This window comes from Nyctibius grandis, chromosome 2 (assembly GCF_013368605.1).
Source record: "Nyctibius grandis isolate bNycGra1 chromosome 2, bNycGra1.pri, whole genome shotgun sequence".
In the NCBI taxonomy this organism is placed as follows: Eukaryota; Metazoa; Chordata; class Aves; order Nyctibiiformes; family Nyctibiidae; genus Nyctibius; species Nyctibius grandis.
Genome location: NC_090659.1, coordinates 127697359 through 127722784, shown reverse-complemented (window position 1 = coordinate 127722784; position 25426 = coordinate 127697359). Strand labels below are relative to the sequence as shown.

At 49.0% G+C, this 25426-nt stretch overlaps 1 protein-coding gene across 2 annotated transcripts; it reads right to left on the bottom strand.

Annotated features, from left to right (window-relative positions):
- Nucleotides 1-3040: 3040 nt before the first annotated feature.
- LCMT2 (leucine carboxyl methyltransferase 2) lies at nucleotides 3041-23559 on the bottom strand. Of its 2 annotated transcripts, none has more exons than XM_068424921.1 (14): nucleotides 23517-23559; nucleotides 23124-23248; nucleotides 21668-21749; nucleotides 21154-21334; nucleotides 18684-18840; nucleotides 18044-18233; nucleotides 17506-17613; nucleotides 14994-15084; nucleotides 12592-12849; nucleotides 11422-11652; nucleotides 9829-9926; nucleotides 5964-6151; nucleotides 5743-5878; nucleotides 3041-3426 (listed from the first exon to the last, which is right to left on the bottom strand). In XM_068424921.1, exons 1-14 carry the CDS (start codon nucleotides 23538-23540, stop codon nucleotides 3259-3261), a joined length of 2037 nt encoding a protein of 678 aa, XP_068281022.1. In that variant the 5' UTR covers nucleotides 23541-23559; the 3' UTR covers nucleotides 3041-3258. The 2 variants fall into 2 exon arrangements, with proteins under 2 accessions (XP_068281022.1, XP_068281023.1); XM_068424922.1 differs by having other exon boundaries at nucleotides 14994-15036.
- Between the last annotated feature and the right edge of the window lie 1867 nt (nucleotides 23560-25426).

Genomic DNA, 25426 nt, shown 5'->3' with positions numbered 1-25426 from the left:
GGAGTTAAGGGGTAGGAGTAGGGAAGGGGGAAGCTTCAGCGAAACGCCTCGGCCCTGGGGGGCTGCCGGGGGCGGCGGGGAAAGACGTGGGCTGCGCTTGGAGGCTCCTCTCCAGCTCTTCGCTCCCACCCTGTCCCGTCGCCACGTGCAGCACCGGGGGGGGGCTGTCACCAAGTGAGGTCACAAAGGGCCCCAGTGGGACCTTTGCGTGCACGGGCGTGGCCATACCATCCATGGCCAGGCCAACCCCACCTCCTCGCGCTGTGCACGGGACACGACATTCAAGGCAATTCTCGCCCAAGTTGATGATGCCGGCCGTGTTTGGTGGTAGGTCAGCGGCGCTTGCACAGCCTCGAGGCCTTTTCCTTTTCCCACGCTGCCCCCAGAGATTTCATCAAATCATGGAATTGTTTCGGTTGGAAAGGACCTTTAAGATCATCAAGTCCAACCATCAACCCAACACTGCCAAGTCCACCAATAAACTGTATCGCTCAGCATGGCATCTACTCATCTTTTAAATCCCTCCAGGGATGGGGACTCCACCACTGCCCTGGGCAGCCTGTTCCAGTGCTTGACAACCCTTTCAGCGAAGACACTGTTCCTGATCTCCAATCTAAACCTCTCCTGGTGCAACTTGAGGCCGTTTCCCCTCATCCTATCGCTTGTACCTGGGAGAAGAGACTAACACACACCTCCCTAAAACCTCCTTTCAGGCAGTTGCAGAGAGCGAGAAGGTCTCCCCTCAGCCTCCTTTTCTCCACACTAAACCCCCCCAGGTCCCTCAGCCGCTCCCCATCACACTTGTGCTCCAGACCCTTCACCAGCTTTGTTGCCCTTCTCTGGACTCGCTCCAGCACCTCAAGGTCTTTCTCATAGTGAGGGGCCCAAAACTGAACACAGGATTCGAGGTGTGGCCTCACCAGTGCCGAGCACAGGAGGACGATCCCTGCCCTAGTCCTGCTGGCCACACTAGTTCTGACACAAGCCAGGATGCTGGTGGCCTTCTTGGCCTCCTGGGCACAAGGCTGGCTTATATTCAGCCACCATTGAACAACACCCCCAGGTCCTTCTCCAGCCACTCTTCCCCAAGCCTGTGGCAGTGCGTGGGGTTGTTGTGCCACAAGAGCAGGACCCGATGCTTGGCCTTGTTGAACCTCATACAGTTGGCCTTGGCCCATTGATCCACTCTGTCCAGACCCCTCTGCAGAGCCTTCCTGCCTTCCAACAGATCAACACTCCCGCCCAACTTGGTGTCATCTGCAAACTTACTGAGGGTGCGCTCGATCCCCTCATCCAGATTACTGGGACCAGTTCTGTTCAATATCGTTATCAATCATCTGCACAAGTGACCGGCCGCCAACTGGAGTTAACTCCATTCACCACAACTCTTTGGGCCGGCCATCCAGACAGGTTTTTACCCAGCGAAGCATTTGCCTGTCCAAGGCATTTGGCTCAGGAGGGCAAGAAGCCGGGAGGGGACTTGGCCGGGACAGGTGAGATGGGGCATAGCCCACACCGTGGGACGTCGTGCTTAGCAGTATCCGCAGGCAGTGTGGGAGTCCTCCCTTGGCTCCCTCCTATCCCTACATGCCCTTGTCAAAAGCCCCTCTCCCGCTTTCCTGTAGTCCCTTCAGGCACTGGAAGGTGCTAGAAGGTCTCCCCAGAGCCTTCTCTTCTCCAGGCTCAACAGCCCCAGCTCTCTCAGCCTGTCTCCAGAGCAGAGGGGCTCCAGCCCTCTGAGCATCTTCGTGGCCTCCTCTGGACTCGCTCCAACAACTTCATGTCCTTCTTATGTTGGGGGCCCCAGAGCTGAACGCAGCACTGCAGGGGGAGTCTGGAGTGATAGGACGAGGGGGAACGGTTTTAAACTGAAAGAGGGTAGATTTAGATTAGATATTAGGAAGAAATTCTTTACTGGGAGGGTGGCGAGACCCTGGCCCAGGGTGCCCAGAGAAACTGTGGCTGCCCCCTCCCTGGCAGTGTTCAAGGGCAGGTTGGATGGGGCTTGGAGCAACCTGGTCTGGTGGAAGGTGTCCCTGCCCGTGGCAGGGGGTTGGAACTGGATGGGCTTTAAGGTCCCTTCCCACCCAAACCAGTCTGTGATTCTCTGATTCTATGAAAACCTGATGACGAGTCAACCACTTGATGCTATGAATATCTGCAGCCGTCAGGGTCCGTGGAGCTCCCGCTCCGTCGCGGCTGGCTGCGTGGTGGGGATTGACCCTTGAGCAGGGACCCGTCGCAAGGCTGAGAGATCCTGTACCTGACACCAGGCACCAATGGGCCAGTACGTGACCTTTTTTGCATGCAACATTTAAGAAACATACAGGAAGCTTATTCAATGATCTTTGTGTCCCATCCTAACGTTAAGTGTAGCACAGTGTTGACGGCTGATCCACCTATACTTACGAAATATTTTACATACCTTCATTTACTGATTAGACCTCAATGAACTAATGACTAGGTCAGCTCTGGCAGAGTGACCTCTGACTCTTCTCCTGCGACAGCAACTCACTGTGCTCACCATCAAGACCGGGAGGGCAGGTGCTGCCCCCACCGTGCCCGAGAGCCTGTGCTAGGGGGGCCAGACCCGCTGCCCCCAGCGCTGCCGCACACGCCACATGCGGCTGTGGGAGACGTTGGGGCTCGTATCCATCGGGAGCGGGGTCTCCCTGGGTGAGGGGTCCCATCAGCTGGTGGCGAAGGGGACAGCAGCTGAACGCAGGGGGACACCCATGAGTGATGGGGGCAGGGGGATGAGAGCTGGAGGCGCTGGGACGGGTGCAGGGGACATGGAGGGGTCCTCGGGCTTGCTGGGATGGTACACAGAGGCTGGCAGGAGGAACTGCCGTAATGGGGGGAATGCACGCAGGCAACCAGCATCGCCCCTGGCTGGGGGCAGGAATCCAGCCAGGGGGACCCTGGCGAGGGGAAGGAGATGCCATCCCCATGGGTAGCCCCGGGGCAAGGAGGGAGCCTGGCCAGTGCAGCCCCAGGGGCCGAGGAGGAAGGGAAAGCACTGAGACAGCATGGAAACTGCAGCTTTTGAGATACTTTATAGAGCAACACGAAGAGCAGTACAAAAAGAAGACAGATGAGGTATGCAACCCCTTGTCATAACTGTCCCTCCTAATCCCACCTTTACAAATGCATTCTGGATACAAAACCCTTGTGGAAACATTTTGCTGCTCTTGGACCTACAAGTGATAGATGTCTCACCACAGTGCAGCACCATGGTTCAGTCCTGTTTGGTGCCAGTCAGCTGCTGGTCAGGATGTCGCTGAGGCTCAATGAGACAAGCTCTGGGTTCAGGTGTGTCCCGAAGGAGAAGCAGTTCCCACCACCACCAATAAGCAACAACTCCTTCTCATTTGGCAGAAAGACACTACTATGATTATGTAGCATTAATGGCCACTCCAGATGCTCCTAAAAAAAGGAAAGGAGATTTTGAACATACAGGACTTCAACACATGTACCTCACAGAATGCTGTAGAGATATTTCATATTAGAAAGTTAAGAACAGTCACACTGGGTCCCATCTAGGACCATTTAGTCCACGACACCACCCACAAATGTGGGCAAAAATAGATAGCTAGAGAACACAGAAGGAGGAAACCACGATATACTTCTCTAGTATTCTCCACCACCCGACAACTTGCAGTGCAGTGATTTTTAATGAGAGAGCATGTCTTTGCACTCCCTGAACCTTAATGTTTTTCCTTCCAAGAACACAGCCAGTCACGTTCCGGATCCATGTAAACCTTTGGCGTTCATGTCCTGTGGCGAGGAGTCCCAGAGCTTACCTATGCTTCATATGAAGCACACTGTCGAAGCATATCGCCTGCCAGCTTCGTTTGATGTCTCCTAGTTCTTGTATCAAAAGCAGCAATGAACAGTCATGCCCTCTTCACCACAGAGGAGACAGCCTAAAGTATATAGTTACACATCTGAGGTCCAAGAAACATCTGATTTACAACCTGTATATCTGACTATCTCAAGAGAAGCTCTTTCATGATGACCTCCAATATTCCAGAGCTCAGGAAAGTGAACCTTGGAGACACACTTGCTGCAGATAACAGACTGCAGCAGTAACAAAACTCCTGTGTTGGCAATTCAGTTATTGTTTGGGCCACTGGAATTTGAAACAGGTTTTAGAGGTTTCCCTTGTAAAATGCTCAAGATGGAAGGCAACTTTTATGAGGGTACCCCTGTCTATACGCTTGGAGAAAGGTCAAGGGATAGTGATTAAGAGAGATACCTGCCTATGGTAACTAAACTACATTTAAGCATACTTCATGCTTTATGCCCTCAGGAAAACGCTGCAAGGTCAGCCAGATGCATAAATACTGCCTGTTATAAAAAACAGACCAGTCACAAATTCCAGTTTCACCAAGGACAGGATCCATATGTACAGATATCTAAAGAAATTTATTTCTTTATGTCAACGATAAATAAAAACTTGTCAAGGAACAGACGCTTTCTCGTGGAATCGCAGAATGGTTTGGGTTGGAAGGGACCTTCAAAGACCATCTAGTCCAACCTCCTGCAATGAGCAGGGACATCTTCACCTAGATCAGGTTGCTCAGAGCCCCATCCAGCCTGACCTTGAATGTGTTCAGGGATGGGGCATCTACAGCCTCTCTGGGCAACCTGTGCCAGTGTTTCACCACCTTCATTGTAAAAAATTTCTTCCTTTTATCCGGTCTGAATCTACTCCCCTTTCGTTTAAACCCATTACCCCTTGGCCTATCACTACAGGCCCTGCTAAAACATCTGTCCCCATCTTTCTTATCAGCCCACTTTAAGTGCTGAAAGGCCGCAATAAGGTCTCCCCGGAGCCTTCTCTTCTCCAGACAGAACAGCCCCAGCTCTCTCAGCCTGTCTCCAGAGCAGAGGGGCTCCAGCCCTCTGAGCATCTTCATGGCCTCCTCTGGACCCACTCCGACAGGTCCATGTCTGTCTTGTACTCCCGGCAGTATTATCACAGGTGAGGGCTACTCACAGATTTAGACTAAATTTTGCCCAGAGTAAGCCAAAATCCTGCTATGTGACATCACCTGTATGATTGTTCTTCACTGAAGCTCAGAACAGAATCACAGAATAGTTGAGATTGGAAGGGACCTCCGAGTATCATCTAGTCAAGCCACCCCTGTTCAAAGCAGGCTCAACTACAACAGGTCGCTCAGTACCTTGCCCAGTGAGGTTTTGAATATCTCCAGTGATGGAGACACCACAGCCTCTCCGAGCAACCTGTTCAGTGTTCAACCATCCTTACAATAAAAAGTTTTCTTATGTTTAAGTGGAGTTTCCAGTATTTCCATGCTGTTTTCTTGTACTTCAGGGAGCAGCTATAGCACACAGCAATTTCTACCATGAAATTTTTAATGAAATTATACCACAGATCTCCACAAAGACTGAGGCTCTGGTTTGATCTGTGCTCTTTTTCCATAGACATCCTGAAATTACTACGCTCGTGCCCATCTCAGTTCCACTCCCCGTCTGGAACAGAGCAGCTCCGTGCCCTCCAGCCTTCTGCACACTCCGACTGTCCCTAACACTATTACGTTCTCTGGGCTGGTAAAAGCACTTCAAGATCAGATTCTACCTCAAACAGGGAATGTTTATTCCACTCACAAATTTGCCTACTTTGCATTCCGTACTCTGTTTCAGGGAATAGCCCTGAAGTTACCACATCCATGCACACAACACTGTTTGCCCTGAGAGAAAAATTTCAGGACTTACCACATTAATTGTATAGTCCAGGCAGAGACCAGTCGTTAAGTCAACGACAGTGACACCTGGCACAGAGGAGGAATGAAACCACACTCCACCAACAAGCAGAAGTTTTCCGTCGTGCACATGTGCAGTATGTGAATACCTGTGAGGTCAAAATGAGATGGAACTCCATTAGTGAGAGAGGCAGAGACAGGCTGAAGATTCACTGCTGAATGCCTTCCACCTACCTTGGGATGAGAGGAGGGTGTGTCTCTACTGTCTGCCACTGAAAGCCATGTTCAAGCTCCCTCAGAAAGAAAACTGAACCCAAGGGCTGCTCAGCTGCTCCCAGCCCTCCTGCTATCAGCACTCCTCCCTTCCAGCCACAGGCACCGTGAGAGTGACGGCCTTCTGGTATCGGACCCTCCACGGGAATCTAGGAAAACAGAAGTCCAAGGCTGAAGTTTGCCAAGCTAAGTGTCTTCTTCATGTCCAGGCTTTTAAATGATCTCTTCTTGTTGCATGTCCTGTGGGGTGTAACGTTCTTTCCTGCCATAGGATAGGAACAGTTGCTGGAGGGGAACAGAGTAAGCACAATAGGGAACAATCTAAAAAACCCAACCTGCACGTGTTCCTCTAGGGATGGCTAAGTAGAAACGTTTCCATTTACACTAGCTCCAATATTTCTCTGGCCCTCAGTATATTTAATATAATTCAGTCTTTAGAGGGTTTTATTTCTTTATTAGAGGTAACTTTATTTGCATTCTTGCGTGCTGCTTTCTGCTCAAGACCTGCCCCTGAGAACCACAAGTTTACAAACACGTGGACGAATGCAGTGACCAGCAAAGCAGGTGAGCAGTGGCTCAAACCACAGGGCAAGATAAAATGCTGAACTGCAGAACTAAAGAAAACCTTCAGGGCAAGCACTAAAGGAAAAAATGTAAGATGAGGGGTTTAGAGAAGTACCATAGCAAACAAGCTGTGTAGAAAGTTTCAGAGGCCATCTGGTCCATCCCTTTCTCCTAAAGCAAATTCAATTATATCTATTATCATCTGGAGAGATGGTTCTTTAATAGTTTCTGAAAGTCTGCAAGAATTTCTCACCTCTTTAGGCAGTCTATTGCAGCACTTTGCTATCTGGGGCTTGGAGCAACCTGGTCTAGTGGAAGGTGTCCCTGCCTGTGGCAGGGGGTTGGAACTAGATGGTCTTTAAGGTCCCTTCCGACCCAAACCATTCTATGATTCTGTGATTCTGCCTCACTTCTTAACTTTGCACACTTTGGAATTGCCTGCTCCCGTGCTCTTAAGAGACAGCTCTTAAAAAGTGACCACTCAGGGACCTCAATGCCTTCAAAAGCAGATTCCCAGGGGACCTGACTAAGTAGTTCCTGGAGCAGCCCAAAGTCCTCATATCCAGGGCCAAAGTGTTGCTGGCAGTTCTTCCCCTATTGCCAACGATTTAAAACTCAACTACTCCATGGATCAAGACAGCCACCAATCACCACTGGGACCACGAGTCCTTCGCTGTTTACAAACAAGAAATCTAGGAGGGCAACTTTCCTAGTTGGCTCCTTTAGTACCTGCACCAAGAAGTTATCTTCAACATGCTTCAAGACCTTCCTGGACCTGTTTGTGTCCACTGTATGATGTTCCCAGTTGACGTCTGGGAAGTTAAAATCACCCAGAAGGACAAGGGCCGCTGATCTAGAGATATCCCTGAATTACTCTGTAAGGAATTAATCGGTGTCATCATCCTGGCTGGGTGGTTGACAGCAAACTCCCACAACAACATCTGCTTTATTTGATTTCCTCTTAATCCTTACCCAGAGGCTCTCAACCATGTCGGTGCCAACTGCAAGCACCATACAATCCAATCCCTCCCTTATATAAAGCGCCACTCCCAGCCTCGCCTGCTCTGCCTGTCCCTCCTGAAGAGCCTACAGCCACCCATCATGGCACACCAGCCACAGGACTCATCCCACCAGGTTTCTCTTATGCCAATTATGTCATAGCTCTGGGACTGGGCCAAAGCTGCTCACTCCTCTCGTTTATTCCTCATGCTGCGTGCATTAGTATAGAGACGTTTCAAACACGCTCCCACATACTCAGCACACCGTGGAGCAGACTGAAGGACTCTAGCACGCTGTCCCTCAAACTCTGGCGCGCTGTCCTGTGGCTAACCACTGGCGAGCCTGGTTTTATCCCTTTCCCCCTTCAAATCTCGTTTCAAGCTCTTCCGATGAGCCCTGCTAACTCCTGTGCAAAGGCCCTTTTCCCCTTTTGAGAACGGTGCACGCCATCTGTCGCCAGCAGGCCTGGTGTCATGTAGACTGTCCCGTGACCAAAAAAAACCCAAAAAGCTGCTGGTGACACAAGTCACGGAGACAGGAGATCAGCTGGGTCTTCCTGTTTCTTCTAACATCGTTCCCTGCAACTGGAAGGGTAGAGGAAAACACTACTTGTGCTCCTGAACCCTTAACCACTTGTCCCAAGGCCCTGAAGTCTCTTTTCACCACCCTTGGACTTCTTATTGCAACTTCATTGTCGCCTACATGAAAAAGCAACAATGGATAATAATCCAAGGGCCCTACAAGGGTAGGAAGTTTTCTTGTAACATCTTTGACCCGGGCCCCATGGAGGCAGCAGACTTCCCTCAGAAGTGGGTCTGGTCAGCGTATTGGGCCTTCTGTTCCCCTCACAAGAGGGTCTCCTATGACAATGACCCATCATTTTTCTTAATGGAAGTGGTTTTTGACACCGGGCATACGCCATTTTAACCTTGGCAACGTGTCCAACCTAGATGGACTATCATTGTCATCGCTGTTTGGTTCCACTTCCAGAGCCTCGTATCTGTTGTACAAGGGCACCTGGGAAGGTGAGGTAGTCACGGAGGAGATGTGCCTGCTGCACCGGGCAGGAACTTGTTGCCATTCTCCTCTATCCCTTAAGTCACCCAGTTCTGCCAGGCAGAGGGAGGACAGGGAATGCTCTGTATCATGGGTCTGTCCCAGGGAAGGTAGGGTGCAGTTCCAGTAGACAATCTCCTTCTCAGACTCCCTGATACTCCTCAACCTACTCACCTCTTCCCGGAGCTCTGCCCCTAAGCCGAGTACCTGGGCACACCTCCCACAGGTGTACTCGCCACCGCCATCCTGTACTGGTATAGGAGCGGGGCACCCCCTGCAGCCTGGCCCCTGGGCAGCCGCATGTTCCCGTCGGAGCCCTGCCTGGGAAGCTGTGTCGGTTGCAGACGTAGCCTTCTGCCAGGCAGACACCATTGCTCCCTGTTCACCTTGGCAAAGTGACATGCCCTTCCACGCAAACCGCCGTGCCCTGGCTGACACAGCGCGCCCCGTTTGCCGGCCTCGGTCGCAGCCCTCCTGGCTGCTGGTGCTCCCTGGGGGTCTCTTTTATAGGGGTGGAGGGGTTGGAGCGGTTGTTCCTGGACCCGTCTCTGCGCTCCCCTCAGGATTCCCTGGTTCAGGAAACCCCCTGCGCACCACGCGAGAGTGTCTGCTGCGGATCGTGCCAGCACCAGAGCTGCTCGCCTCGGTGGCTGAGAATGCTCACAGGGAAATCTTATCAACATGTACAGATGCCTGATGGGAGAGGTGAAACAAGACAGAGACAGAATATTCTCAATAGTATCCATCCAGCGACAGGGCCAGAAGCAACGGGCACAAACTGAAATACAAAAAATTCCACCTAAACATAAAAACCTCTCACATTTTACCGTGAGGGTGGTCAAGCACTGGAATAGGCTGCCCAGAGAGGACGTGGAGTCTCCATCTTTGAAGATGATCAAAACCCAACTGGACAATATCCTGAGCAACCTGTTCTTGTTAGACCTGCTTTAAGCAAGGGTGCTGGAGTAGATGATCTCCAGATGTCCCTTCCAACCTCAACTATTCTGTGAAGACTGTATTCCCCTAAATAGCAGGGTGTTTAGAAGTGAGCTCCAACTCTAATCACCATGGCGTGCGACAGTACTGCCAATGTCAACCGCTTCAATGTGGTAATACCACTGATTTAGCTGGGCTCCCAGCAGAGCAGCATGCAGCTACGAAGTGAAGGCAATTTCTGCTCCTCCCCAGCGCCTCCCTGAGTTCTTACCACAGTGCACGAGAGTTCTTGAGTGTGCAGGAAATACCAATCCCCTAGCACAGGCTCTGTAGCAGAGCGGCCACCATACAGAAACAGGTACTTCTCGCCTACAGAAAAAGACAACCAGGTGAAAAGAGAAGAGTTAGAATTTGGTATGTCACAAAAGCAAAAATTTCTCTTTGCATAGAAGGGAAGCTGACCAAAGACAGAAATTAATGCTGTCAGGCAGAAGTTTCATACACCATTTATATTAAGACATCCTGCAACCTGTCGAACATCTAGCCTGCACACCCACAGAGGAGCACAGAGGCAAAACAAGGTGGGGGAACCCAAATGACATCCTGTCTCAGCTACTTCCAGACCCATCCCAGGAGAGCAATCAAGCTGTAAAAGGCTCATTTCCTCATGCACAAGAGGAGCACAGAGAGGCAGTGGCAGATGTGCAGGCAAGAGAACTCCAGTTAAGTGCTTACAGGATCAGAGAACCTGTCCTGGCTCCTCCCAGGGCTGTCCCAGGAGAGCTGTCAGCCCTGGTGTCCAGCTGTGAAACCCATCAAAGTGAGCGCACAGGAGCGACTCTCTGGAGCACCTTTGAGGGGGCACTGCCTAGGGGTATGGAGCACACCACAAGATGCAGGGGAAGAGCATTCGGGGTTTGCATAAGACATTATGGGACGCTCAGGAGAGGAACCAGAGGCAGGAAAAGGGATGGATTTAGGTGATTTGGGGAGGGATAAAAGGATAAAAAAGGGGCAGTCACATGTAAACAGGCTGCTGGCCAGTTTGCCTGTCTGGCCACATCCTGCACCTTAAACAGGAACAGATGAAAGTGAGCCTTTTCACTTGTGGGTAGGTGTGTTTGTGAGAGGAGAGCCGACCAAAGTGCAGTTCCAAGTATATATTGTAGCACTTTGAAAAATGCATTATGAGCTTTTTTTCAGCACTATACAATCATATATTTTTTGATTCCTGCCCTGCATCTAGAAAACTACCAAGATTGCAGCTCATCTATAATAAAAGTCATTATCACAAGGTATCTGTTGTATAGGTTCTACAACGAATCGACCATGTATTAAAGGCATAGATAATCGAAGTCCTGCTCAATTGTGGGATCAACCGATTCAGCTGCTCCGTTCAGGAAGCTCCGCTGAGACTGCTCAGCCTTCCCCTTTTGTCAGATTTAGTAAAGCCTCTCACAAATACTTTTGGACTTGACAAACAGGAAAGGCACAACAAGGACTGGGTGGATACAATAAGAAAAACACATTCAAATGAAGTTTAGGCCTTAAGTCTTTAAGGCTGGGAAAAAAAAATCACCACTGGAACAAAAGCTTTATGAAATACAAATGGATTCTCTAAAGTGATGATGAATCTATCAAGATCATATTCTTCCCAAAATATTCAGCAAAAACCTGTTGTTCCCAACAAAGGAACACAACACACGAACGTTAACTGTATAGGCTGTACTACATGAAAAGTAAGGCTACATCATGACAATCTGCCTGTTAGACCTCAATGTCCGGGCAGGACTGCCCCATGTGTTGTGGAATTTGTACACCTCCGCACACCCACAGCCACTTCCACTCTTTCCAGGCTTTTTACCTTTGTACATTACTTCAGTTGTACTGTGTCTCCAACGCAAAGCAGCTGGTTCAGCAGCAGGCTGCAGACTTACAGGCTCCACCGTAATGTCATCTGGATCCGAGGCATTACAGTGTTCAGGGAACTTTAGCCACAACATTCCCAAGCCTGCACTTGATGGGGACGTTCGTCCTCCTACCACCAGGGCCAGACTGTTCGAGAGACATGACACGGTATGGTACAACCGTTCATCTGCAGAGATACAAAACATCACGGTTCACTTCGATCTTCCTCCCATTACATTTAGAATTATAGAATCATTTAGGTTGGAAAAGACCCTTAAGCTCATCGAGTCCAACCGCAAACCTAACACGGCCAAGGCCACCACTAACCCATGGCCCTCAGCACCACATCTACACGGCTTTTAAATCCCTCCAGGGATGGGGACTCCACCACTGCCCTGGGCAGCCTGTGCCAGCGCTTGACAACCCTTTCCATGAAGACACTGTCCCTGATCTCCAATCTAAACCTCCCCTGGCACAACTTGAGGCCGGTTCCTCTTGTCCCATCACTTGTACCTGGGAGAAGAGACCGACCCCCCCTCGCTACACCCTCCTTTCAGGCAGTTGTAGAGAGCGAGAAGGTCTCCCCTCAGCCTCCTTTTCTCCACACTAAACCCCCCCAGGTCCCTCAGCCGCTCCCCATCACACTTGTGCTCCAGACCCTTCACCAGCCCCGCTGCCCTTCTCTGGACTCGCTCCAGCACCTCAAGGTCTTTCTCATAATGAGGGGCCCAAAACTGAACCCAGGATTCGAGGTGTGGCCTCACCAGTGCTGAGCACAGGGGGACGATCCCTGCCCTGGTCCTGCTGGCCACACTAGTGCTGGTACAAGCCAGGATGCTGGTGGCCTTCTTGGCCACCTGGGCACACTGCTGGCTCATATCCAGCCGCCATGGACCAACACCCCCAGGTCCTTTTTCCCCAGGCACTTTCCAGCCACTCTTCCCCAGCCTGCAGCGGTGTGGGGGGTTGTTACGACCCAAGTGCAGGACTGGGCACTTAGCATTCAGAACCTTCAGATCTCTTTGGCAGCATAATTGCACTGTGACATCAATTTTCCACTAGACATTATTTCATTGTTAGCACAAAAAACGTCTTCCTTACACTTGCCATCAGCATGGGAACTCACCCCATCTTTTGTCAGCATTTTTCTTTCTCACACAGCCAGCTTTCCAGTAGCCTGCGTGCTTAATGAGCACATGAAAATTTCTCATACGGCAGTGCTGTCCATCCTCCTCCCCAAAGCCTCCAGTGGTGAGAATCACGTTGGGTTTTATAAGAACAGAGCGGTGACCATAACGTCTCAGGCCAGAAGTTTCGAGGTGTCTTGCACACACTGCTGCAGTGATACTCCCAGCCATCCTGACAGGACCATCGCGATGAGAAACTGTAACAGAGAGAACCAAAGAACTTACGCACAAGCAAGAACCAAGGACTACATTTTAAATGAGAGATTAAGCAAGTCTGTTCAGCTTTTCAAGAAGAAACAATTGTGAAGCGAGTTGGCAGAGCACACAGACGATCTGGCATGCCCTAGAAATCAAGCTGTAACGGTTTAAACTACCACCGTGCCAACTTGCAACTTCTGCTTACTGCTCCCTCAGCTCCTGACACCGTTCTGAGACTGCTTTAACGGGGTGGAGGTAAGACTGGTGAAGGGACTGCAGTGTCCTAAACTGTTGTAGCCAGACAGGAATCACTGCAACACCTCCAAAATGGGTACCTTCCTGATGAAGACAATATTTGGCTACTTAAACAGCAAAGAACAGCAGAAAAAGGACAAACACCCAGAAGCTGGATTCAAAGTTTCTTGCTAGATTTTGATCCTACCTTCACAAAAGCATTGAAATGAAGTTCTAAAGCATGACAAATGATGTCTGTTAATTCCAACGGTCCTACTATAAGAGAATATTCTCAGTTATCTAAATATCTTATATCCCTTAGTGCGAAACAAGCTTTCAACACAGGACTCTAGCTCACCTACGCATCGTACAAACTGTTTTCTTTTAAACAGTTTTGCATTTGCATCTTCTTTGTTTTAATCAAGTGCCTTGTTCTTGTGTTTCAAGAGATGATGAGGCGGAGGAGAAGCAGATCTCAGTCTGTATGCCATACCCAGAAAAACTGCCTGTAATGAATGTTGTTCAGATCCTACTTTCTATTGTTTGATGAAGTAAAAAATTTCATCGCCTTGGGCTTAAATATCTTCCTACAGATGGACCTTTTGAAGACTGAGGGGTTTTTTTCATTTCATTTCAGAAAACACGCTTAGCATGCTCTGTTTGGAAGATTTAGTACTTGCACTCTCCTGACTAGGGACCCAAATCTATTTGAGAGGATAGCTGGGGGGACATTCTGGTATTTGAGACATACCTTTTGCCATTCCCAGTAAAAAATACCTACACATGGACTTTGAGGGCTCTTGCTATCAGTCTGCTAACAGAGACAGCAGAGAAAGACCCTATTCCTGTCTCTAATGAATGAAGTGTCTTCAGTGTGCTAACGGCTGTTAAGCAAGTGTCAGTGGGGTTTTTTTTAACTTAAGGAGAGATCCTATGGGTTTAGGAGGACCACTGACAAACACACAGTACATTTAACCACACCCACATTCATTTAGCTTCGATTCACTACACGTTTTCAGATCTAATCAAGACACAACACAAGGCATTCAGTCGCCTTGCTGGCTTAAGGAATGCCATCCTGCCTTATCCTTCTTCCAGCTGCTTTTCCTGCTCCCTAGAACACAGACTTCGACTTTCCATTGCAGACAGAACTACTTGTGGTGCTATACCATGAACAAGACTAGTGATGTGAAACAGGTTAAAAACAACCTTCTGCCTTCCACCCTGAAAAAGGAAGCAAGCAGTCCAAAGCAGGAATTTCTTGGACTGCTACTGCTGCCAAGTCCTTTTTATCCTGGAAACACAGCCTTGGTCTTGGCTTTTCCCCAGCTGTACCACCTTTCTACTGTCTAAAGAAAAAAGCAACACACAGATTTAAAAGCATTTCAGAAACAGAAATACTACATGTACAATTCCACACACTGGGGCTAACAAAACAAAACACAAACTTTGTGGCACTCCTGAGTGCTCTGCTGGACAATCCTTTGACAGTGCAGTAAGTAAAACACAACAAACGTTTTGGGAGCTGGAAGGATAAAATGGCTGAGAGCGCCGTGTATGGAGGCAAGTGGGAATAAATTGAAAAGGGAGAGTCTGTGGGATCCCAGCTATGGAGGAGGAGCAGGGTAGACTGGCATTGCAGCACTGGAGTGCCTCACATAAACAGAAGGAAGAGTTGTTCAGACTGCAAGGTTCAATAAACTGAAAGAATGAAACTGATCAGAACCACCAGAGTCAGGACGTGGCCCTGGCCTCACTACGGACAGCAGAACCATTGTTAGAAGGATGGAGAAAGCTACTCAGATGGCAGCATCCCTTCTGCCCCTTCCAGGGATTTACTGTCTCCTAAAATCTCTCAGAGAAGCCTGCATGAGGTAAAAGAACACTACGAAAACTAGTCAGTATGTACCTGTCATATTGGATAACAACGGAGTCCAGGAAGGTTCCATCCCCTTTGATGCAGTCAAGACAAAGTAATGAGAACATTTCAGATGCCATTCCTGTAGCAAGCCCAAAGGAAAAAAACACAAACAATCCCCCTCAAAATCTCAGAGCAAGCAGCAGTAAGGATCTCAGAATGGCCAGGGTGATCAAATCAAAGACCAACCTAGCCTAGCACTGTTTCCAACAGTGGCCAAAATCAGCAGACTAAAGTTGAATCTGAGAAAAAGCAAGCGTGTAAATACCTTCCTCACCCCAACCTTCACACATTTACAGCTCAGGGATTTTCTAAGCAAGAAAGCTGTGTCTTTGTATTGAACAATCCTTGATGGATTTCTCATCCATGAACCTATCCAGTTGCTCTTTGAACTCACATTTTATCACCTGTAACATGCTGTGGCAAGGAATTCCATAGCTTAATTACACATTGCACGAGGAACTTCCCCCCACCCCCAGAACCAGCTTCCCCTTATGCTTCCCAGTGCTGATCACGGAAAGGAGTGCGGGCTGTATACCAGAGGGATTAAAGTTTCTTAAAGGTCATGGAACATAACGGATCCCAAAGAAATCACAAATGTTCAAAGGTGCAACATGGGCTCTGCTGGCTGGTAATAGATAAATATGATTTCCAGCCTGGCCTTGGAATCACTCAGAGGCAGAAGCACAAGCAAGTGGACTGTAGGGGAAGTCAGTAGCAAGACTAGAGTCCACCCCAGGGTGGACATGAGGGAATTGAGTATGTACATTCCCATGGGGTGGGACCTACTCAGCCAACTACGTGACTAGAAAGGCATAAACGTGAATTTAACAGGCACACGAAACCACAATTTTAACATTATTGCCCCAACTTCTACCAGAAGTAAAAATATATTTTGAAAAGTGATATCCAAAAATTAATGTAAATACTGAAAATGAAAGAATCCACTACTTACCCTTAGGCAAATTATTCTAAAAATTAGTCACCCTCAGCACTAAGTGTGTATTTTACATTTCTTACCTAATTTGATCAAGCTTCTTTCCAGTAAGACCTGGATCTTTACCTCAAAGGCTAATTGTAGAGCTCTCTGTTATCACATATCTTACTCTTACGTACATTTTTCAGCTTGGACTTGTGTACATGTTAACCTCCTCTATAAGGAAAATGATAAAAAGCCTTTACTTTCACACTGCCTTGATCTATAATAATTCTTGTAGACATTTCTACACCACTTTGCAAATCTGCCAGCATCTTTCACTCATCGCTTTTGCATTCACGTAGCAGAGCAGATCCTGCATGCTGGCAAAGTAAATGCAAGCACATTAAATTGTTCTCGTACTGCAGGCTGTTAGATTTCTAGAAAGAATTATAAACACAGAACAACAAAATCGAAAGGGAAGCTTGTAGTAAGTATCCTGCAGGATATTTATCTCGAAGTTACTCAGTATCTTTGACTTATCTTCTCTTTCAGGCTTCAAATAGTTGCAAACTTTGCCAGCAGTTAACACAAAAATAGCAAAGAATAGAGTCATAGTCAGATTTCAATCATTAATATAGGAATGGCCGTACAAAGTCAGACCAAAAAATATCTGAAATTAGTAACCTGTTGTCTTCATTTAGCCTGCACCTGGGGCTAAACAATAAACAGTTTTTCTATCACCTGATGTCCCTTCCCCAACCAAGGAAGGGAACTGGGAAAAGCAGGGAGACTCGTGGGTTTGAAGTTAAACAGATTTAATGAAATAAAGAAACCAATATAAATGACAACACAAAAGAGACAAAACTATACTTATCTAGGGAGCACCAGCAAGTTGCTCCAGGAATCACAATCGTTGGAAACGAGGAAGAGGGAGGAGAACAAAAAAAGCCCCACCTCCTCCAAGCAACCTTTCCCTTTTGTAGTGAACTTGATGTTAATGTTACAGAACACACCTGTGGGCCAGCCCGGGTCAGCTGCCCTGGATTTAACAGCTGAGGGCCTTGATCACCATGGCTGGCCACACACTGAAACCAAATCCCAGTGAAACCAGGACACCCATATCCAACAATGTCAAACAGTAACAGCCTACGGAAATACAAGAGAGCAGGACAAATGCATCTACTCCCCCCAGGAATGCTCCCAACCATTTGCAGTCAGGACCCTCACATCAGGTGTGTTTTTATGTGTGCAGTACCACTCAATGGATTTCTCTTTCATTAAAATAATTGCCCCTTGAACCCATGCAAACTTTTAGCATCTACGTCATCTTTTATACCACCAGCTAGTTTTATGCTAAGACTGTCTCCCTGAGAGGCCACTCACTGAGGAAGGAACAAGAAGCTTTTCTAACACCAAAGAGGATCTTCTTGCAATGCTACTTGCCCCAGCTCCATATGGAGCTTCCTGCGGGCTCTGCATTAACCAAGCCTGCGTCAAGATCCTCTCTGCCTACATGAACACCTATGCCCCAGCAGCTTAGTGATCAAACACAGGACACTGGTGTCCAGAATAAAGGAGGGTTACCTCATACTCATCAAAAGGCTCCAGAGCCTGCACTCTTTGCTGCTCATCTTCTGGAGTATGACAGGCGAAAAACTCGTTCATATCCATGACACTGCACTCAGTCCAGCCCTAAAACAGAAATCCCTCAAAATTATTACCTCTGGAAGGATAGAGACTCACTTCCCACAAGAAAACAAAGACCCTAAATTAAACACCTGATGAGCCCGCATGAACCTTTAAGACTGTCTAGGTGGAACAGCAGCAGCCCAGAAGCTAGCGAGGATAGATCTCTTACCAGTAAAGCTCTTCAGAACTTCATTTACTGTATCAGAAGTCTCAGAGGAACCCATTTTGCCTTAATCCCATACCACAAAGTAGGCAGCAAGTTGGTTGGAAGGACTTTCAAGTGACTAGTCATGCTACCAGAGAAGGCAGCGTCTCAGCCTTGGCCCTGTTTGCTTCAACCCATAACTGACACAGCTGACGACTTCCAAAATTATTTAATGTTACAATCCTTCCCAGATAAATCACGTGTGCCCTAGAGCTGCAGGTTACTTACCTTCTCAAGAAAGCGCCTCTGCTGTGCCTCACAATCAGGGTACTGTGCCAAAGAATGAAGTGCAGAGTTCAGCTGGAGGAAATGCTGCTGCATGACACGTCCAAAGGGGTCCTCTGGGTGCATCTGCTCGTACAGCAGAAAGCAGGCCTGAGGGAAACGCTCTGCTGCCCACTGGATCAAGGCATCTGACCTGTCAGGCAGATTGTGCATAAGAAATTAAATAACTGAGGGCCCACCTATGATGTGGCAATATATCTTCCTGCAACACCATAAAGCATGCTATAAAGGCATCCTGACAGAGGTAACACACAACAGAGAATCCTGTGCTGGGGACTTATGAACATCTCCTCCTCCATCTGTGCAGAGAATTCAGGGGATGAGAAAAACAAAAAACTCACAATAACTCTTTCAAGGTTTTACTTCTTCTTTTTTCCCCTCCCTTTTAGGACGTTGTGTGGACATAAATTACCCCATCACAATTATGAGGTAAGTAGCTGCTTGGGACTTTCACAGAATTCCTGAGGCTTTAAGACAGCAGGTCTCCTGGCCCCAGGTGACAGACATACAAAGCCTTGTATAAATAAAAATAAAATGTTCTTTTCATTTTATCACCTAGCTAACAGAGGATAACTCAACTGACCTGCTATTTTCCATGTAGGTGAGCACCACCTCTGCTATGAAGAGGGTGGGGACTTCATTGTCCAGTCCTGCTTCCTCCAGGGCTCTCTCCAGCTCAGGCAGCTCTGATAAATCCACTCCCAGTAATTTATAATCCTCTCCAGAAAAGGTAATGACTCCTGGGAGACAAAATTGGTACAATCTCACTACAGTGCTGATGCAATACTGAGACCAAAAGGGACAAACAGGAAAGTCAACCCCACAGGCAATCGCTCACAAGGCTGTGCCCATCAGTCCAATTTCTTTGGACATGTACAAGAAAATCCCCATCACTACATGAACCATAAAGGGACAGTGTCAAGAAGCGACCCATTAAATGCAGATCCTAACGCAGATTTCACCTACAGATTTCTCATAGCATTATCACATTCACTGTAACAACAAAACTTTATCATATTTACTTTAACAACGTTTTTATAGAACCACCATAATTCAGAATCAAAACTTAAGGGCTCTAATTTATAGGCCTTTCAGTTTAGGCTAAGAAAGTACCATTGCTTTGATAGAATTTCAATAGTTTGCCTCACAACCGTAAAACCATGCTCAAGATTTTGGAGTTTGTTTGTTTTTAAAATGATCTAATTTCTGTAAAACAGCACTGAATCCTGAGCCAGCATATGCTAGTTCTCTGCAAACACCAGGACTAGTCTCACAGATCACCGTTCTCAGAAATAAGTTCCAATTTATTATTTGCCAGTATTATCACGACACACCTCTGTACTCCATAAGAATATCGTAAGCTATGGCTTGTTGACCTGTTTCAACCAAAACCAAATCACAAAAAAAAGCAAGCTGTAAAGTACCTTTAGAAATCACCTACTCTGTGTCTCTCTACCACTGCAATCCAACAATTATACCATTACTGGAGGCAAAATCGCCTTCTTCAGCAGCCCATCCCAGTGTTCCCTGTTAACTTCTTCTTTCACTTCCTGCCCTCTGGGCACAAGGAATAGGGTATTCCCAACTCTTCTGACACCTGCCTTTTAGTTGAAGTACTTGAAGATCATTGGTATGGACAGAATTCTTTGTCACAGGATGCTGCCAATATTAAAAATGCAAATGGATTCAAGAGGAAATTGAACAAGCTCATGGAAGAGCTACTCACTGAGACTTGTTCAACTGCTCATGGGAGCCAGGGACTTGTGCTCTGCAGCCAGCTCTGTAGCTGTCTTCCACCTGTATTTAAATTGATTATCACAGTCTAAACGTAGCAGCTCACATATGTCCCCACTGTATTTCATTCCACATTTTCCAGACCACTCAGGTACTCTGTCAAAATCCTACTCTCACCCACCATATTGCAACTCTCCCAGGTTCCTGTTGGTTTATTACATTTTCATCTTCTATCGCATATCATCTAGAATGTTAACGGAAGCCTTGAAGGAAATCAGATGCAGGAGGAACCTCTAGTGAACCCCATACTTTACATTCCTCCATTTTGCCACTGAACTGCCCCTTAGTACTCAGCTGGCATAACAATCCTTTCAGCTCTGCTTATATTCTACAGCAGTTTCATAAGGCTCATTTTTTCCTGCCCTAGTGAGGAAAACAAAGTCAGGAAATGTTTTATTACAGTCAAAACCGTATGTTTGTATGTAATAAAACTAATGTTTTATTACAGTCAAGACACCTAAGAGTCATACCTTCTCTCCTACCCATAAAGCCCGCAAATCACAGTAAAATTTAGGTTGAAATGGGTCTTTGAAGGTCATCTAGTCCAACTCCTTGCTCACAGCAGAGTTATGTGTATCAGGTTGCTCAAGGCTTTGTCCAGACAAGCTCTAACTATCTCCAAGGCTGGAGATCCCACCACCTTTCTGGGCAATCTGTTCCCATTTTTAACTACTCACATGGCAGGAAAAAAAAAAATTTCATTATACGTAACTGGAATTTCCTTCGTTGCAACTTACAACCATTGCTCCTCGACTGTTTGCTTCACGGCTCCAAGAAAAGTCTGGCTCCATCTTTTCTACACTCTCCCATGAGGTAGTTGAAGACAGCAGTAGGACTCACCTCCCTCCCTCCCTCCCTCCTCTTGTTGTCCAGTTAATGGCTGGACTTGATGACCTTAAAGGTCTTTTCCAACCAAAACAACTCTATGATTCTATGACATGCTGCAGCCTGCCACTGTCTTTGTACTAGTGAGCCCAAAGCTGGGCACAGTACTTCAGAAATTATAACAGAAAGAAACTGAACTTGGTTTGATACAATCTGCTCCTGACAAATCCATTCTCGCAGCTATACATCTTCTTGCTATCTCTCAATGCTTATGAATGATTTATTTGTTCCAATATTTTTCAGAAAATGAACATACGCTTTTCATCTACAACTTTGCAGTTCCTCTACCATCATATCTCACTTTTTAAAGGGTGAAGCTATGTTTGCTTCTTCTAAACATTTAGTATCTAGAGAATCGTCCATAAATATCATACCTAATTCTTCCCCTCCAACATCTCCCACCAGTGCTGACAACTCTTTCACTCTTTTGATCAGAGCAGCTTTTTGGCGTGCCACATTTGGGAAATCCACCTCATATACCACAGTGTGACGCAGAAGACCCACGTCCTTCAAACGGAAGTATAAGGAGTCAAAGCCAGCACCTAAAGACAGGATCTGCAGAGAAAGTATCAGAAAAAGTTATACTCAACTCTAGCAGCATCCTGAGCATCTAGGTGTGAAAAATATTCAATAACATCATCCACAGAGCGACAAAACCAGGCAATCTCCTGCAAGAGGTAGAAGAATTTTGTGTAGGTATTGCCCCTTCCCAGATATTTCTGTCAAAGTGACGAATGGACAGCCACAGCAGTGCCAGTCACATCTCTGTGCTCTTCTGGGAAAGGATCACAACAGAGGCACTAATGAGCTACTACAGTGCAAGGTACCACAAAGACCTCTCACACATACAGTGGACACTGCCAGTATACCCAGACAAAGAAAATGCACCTGTGTCCTAGGGTGGCTGTGGGTCTTCAGCAGGAAGTCTTGAACACAGTGATCTACAGCACGGGCACGGATGTAGTAACCTCTGTGGAATGAAATTCAGTTGTAATCACAGTCCAGGAGCCTTATTTCTCCAGCACTGGCATCCTCCATTTCAAAAAACTGATTTTTTTCTCTCTCAGCTTCTACCCAATAACCCCACATTTATAGACCTGCACTGGGAGATGTCTCATGATTTTGTCACATCTAGAGCTTGTTAATAAATGCACATCTCCTGTATTCACTAAGTGTATTAACCAACAAGACTATCAATAACCCAGAGAAAACGTGTAGATATCCTAGCTGGACCTGTTCCTGTTTGTATAAATAAATATTCACTGGATGAAAAAGCAGGAATCCAGACAATTAGGATGCTCCCCTGCAATGTGGGTGGCCACTACCCGAGCTCCTGCCCCAAATCAGATGCCATAACAATATGAAATTAACTCTCTTACTTACAAGGGGCTATTAGGTATAACGAAATGAATGCAGTGTGTGCAAATGCAGTGAGAGGGGAACAAACAGGGAAGAGAAGCAAGGTCAGGAGAGCAATTTCATTCTCTGTTTTTTTTTATTAATTGAACTAAGTAAGTCTAACTCCTGCAAAGTGTTCACCATTTGCCAAGTCTGGCAGGGACTGGTGCTTCTTTTTCCTTGGCATTCTCTTTTAGTTTCATCGTGTCCCCACCAGGCTTACCAGTTCCTATCACCCCCTTTAACAAGCACATTTTCATCCCCATGCCTCACAGGGACTAAAGATTTCACTAGATATTCCAAGATGTCCCAAAATTCATGATGACAGTGTTGACAACTGCAATACATAACTCTTTCTTGGCATGCCAATGTTATGTGACAAGTCAACACAGGCTGAACTTCCTGACCTAACAAGCAACACTCATCTTCACAGGCCTGCAAGCTTCTGCTTGAATACTGCTTTTTTTTTTTAACCTGAATTAAACTTGCTTGGCAATTCATGATCATTTTGATTGCGTTAAACCATTAGCCTCATATTACATAAACTCCCCTACCATATCTGCATAGAACCCTCTACACATAAACATTAAAACATTCATGTTTGTGTCCTGCAAAGCTCCAGAGAAGATCTACTGGTCAGACACCACTGATTCAAAAGAATATTGTTTCCCTGAGCCACCAAATACCCTGCTGAAGTTGTAATGATCTTGAGAGTTAATGAGAGAACTATTGATGTGCTAACATTTTTAGCATGTTAGTTTCCAGATCTTGTTTAAAGTCGTTTTCAGCAGCACGGAATACTGGAGTTAGGAACCAGCCCAGGGACATATTTTACTCGGGACACGCCTTTAAACGAGCTGTGCCTTCAGCAGAAGGGGCCGCTCCGGGGGCCCGGGGAAGCCCCACCGTGCCGGTGCCACCCGCCCGCGCCGCGCCCGCTCCTCACCGGTGCACAAGCGGCGCCCGCCGCCGCCGCCGCCCCACCAGCAGCCGCAGGAACCGGTCCTGGATGTAGCCCCGCGCCGCCGCCGAGCACTTACTGACGGCGCTGCTGCCGCCGGTGCCCTGGACCTGCCGGGACATGGACACAGCGCTGGCGCTTGCGACCGGCACCGCGGGCCGAGAAGCGCCCGGGCCTACCGTGGCGGGGCGGCGGGGCCGGGCAGCGCAGAGGGGGCTGCGACGGGCGCCGCCGAACCCCGTTCACGCCCCAGCCTCCCCTCGCCTCCCCGCGTCCGGCTCCCCCGGTCCCCAGAAGCCCGTCCAGGCCCCGCCACGCGGGCCGGGGCCCTGCCTGCGCACGGACACCCGGCGGGTCCCCCGGCCGGGGCTCACTCACGGCGGCGGGGCGTCCGCGGCCCATCCCGCGCCCACCGGGGCGCCGCGCCGCAGCGGCGGGAAGCGCGACCGCGGCGCGCAGCAGTGACGCACGGCGCCGGGTCGGGGAGCGCCGCTGGAGCGCGCCCCCTGGCGGACCCGCCCCCCGGGCGACCGGCCCGGCGCGGCCGCCCCCGCGTGGGATCCCGGCCTGGCCGCCCCCGCGGTCCCGGTCCCCAGGGTCCCGGCCTGGCCCCCCCACTCCCGGCGCTGCCGCCGCGGCACCCGGTGGACCCGCGAGCGCAGTCCTGTACCGGGGCCCGGTAGCGAGGGAGAGCCGGGAGCACGTCGCCATGGCAACGGGCAGCCTCTGCGCGGTAAGCGGAGGGGCGGGGGGAGACGGGCTGCGTCAGGAGCAGGGTGCGGGGCTGCGCGGAGGGTGCGGGGCTGCCCGGAGCACGGGGTCCCTCTCCCCGGAGCACGGGGTCCCTCTCCCCGGAGCACGGGGTCCCTCTCCCCGGGGCACGGTGTCCCTCTCCCCGGGGCAGGCTGTCCCTCTCCCCGGAGCACGGTGCCCATCTCCCTGGAGCATGGTGTCCCTCTCCCCGGCGGGGTGTGGACCTGCCCCGGGGCACAGAATCACAGAATCCCAGAATCAACCAGGTTGGAAGAGCCCTCTGGGATCATTGAGTCCAACCATTGCCCTGACACCACCATGGCAACTAGACCAGGGCACTAAGTGCCATGTCCAGGCTTTTCTTAAACCCCTCCAGAGATGGTGACTCCACCACCTCCCTGGGCAGCCCCTTCCAATGGCTAATGACCCTTGCTGAGAAGAAATGCTTCCTAATGTCCAACCTGACCCTCCCCTGGCCAAGCTTGAGGCTGTGTCCTCTTGTCCTATCACTGGTTGCCCGGGAGAAGAGGCCGACTCCCACTTCACTACAACCTCCCTTCAGGTAGTTGTAGACTGCACTAAGGTCACCTCTGAGCCTCCTCTTCTCCAGGCTAAACACCCCCAGCTCCCTCAGCCGTTCCTCGCAGGTCAGACCCTCCAGACCCTTCCCCACCTTGGTCACCCTCCTCTGGACTCGCTCCAACACCTCAACATCTCTCTTGAAGTGCGGGGCCCAGAACTGGACACAGTACTCAAGATGCGGCCTCACCAGTGCCGAGTACAGAGGGACGATCACTTCCTTGGACCGGCTGGCTACACTATTCCTAATAGAGGCCAGGGTGCCATTGGCCTTCTTGGCCACCTGGGCACACTGCTGGCTCATGGTTAGCCGGCTGTAGATCAGCACCCCCAGGGCTCTTTCTAACCACTCTTCCCCCAGCCTGTAGCGCTGCAGGGGGTTGTTGTGGCCGAAGTGTAAGACCCGGCACTTGTTCTTGTGAAACCTCATGCCGTTGGTCTCGGCCCATCTATCTAACCTGTCCAGATCCCTCTGTAGGGCCTTCCTACCCTCCAGCAGATCGACACTCCCACCCAGCTTGGTGTCATCTGCACATTCACTGAGGGTGCACTCAATCCCTACGTCTAGATCATCTATAAAGACATTGAACAGCACCGGCCCCAGAACTGAGCCCTGGGGAACACCGCTAGTGACCGGCCACCAGCTGGACTTTGCCCCATTCACCGCCCCTCTCTGGGCTTGGCCATCCAGCCAGTTTTTAACCCATTTAAGAGTCCACTCATCCAAGCCCCGGGCAGCCAGTTTGTCCAGGAGGATGCTGTGGGAGACAGTGTCGAATGCCTTACTGAAGTCTAGATAGATACATCCACAGCCCTGCCCTCATCTACTAAGCCGGTCACTTGGTCATAGAAGGAGACCAGGTTGGTCTCCTTCTATGCACGGCGCAGAGCTCCCCGCAGGTGCAGAGCACTGTGCGCTGTGACCCGCGGTAGCTCTGCCCGTGCTCTGTTCCCTG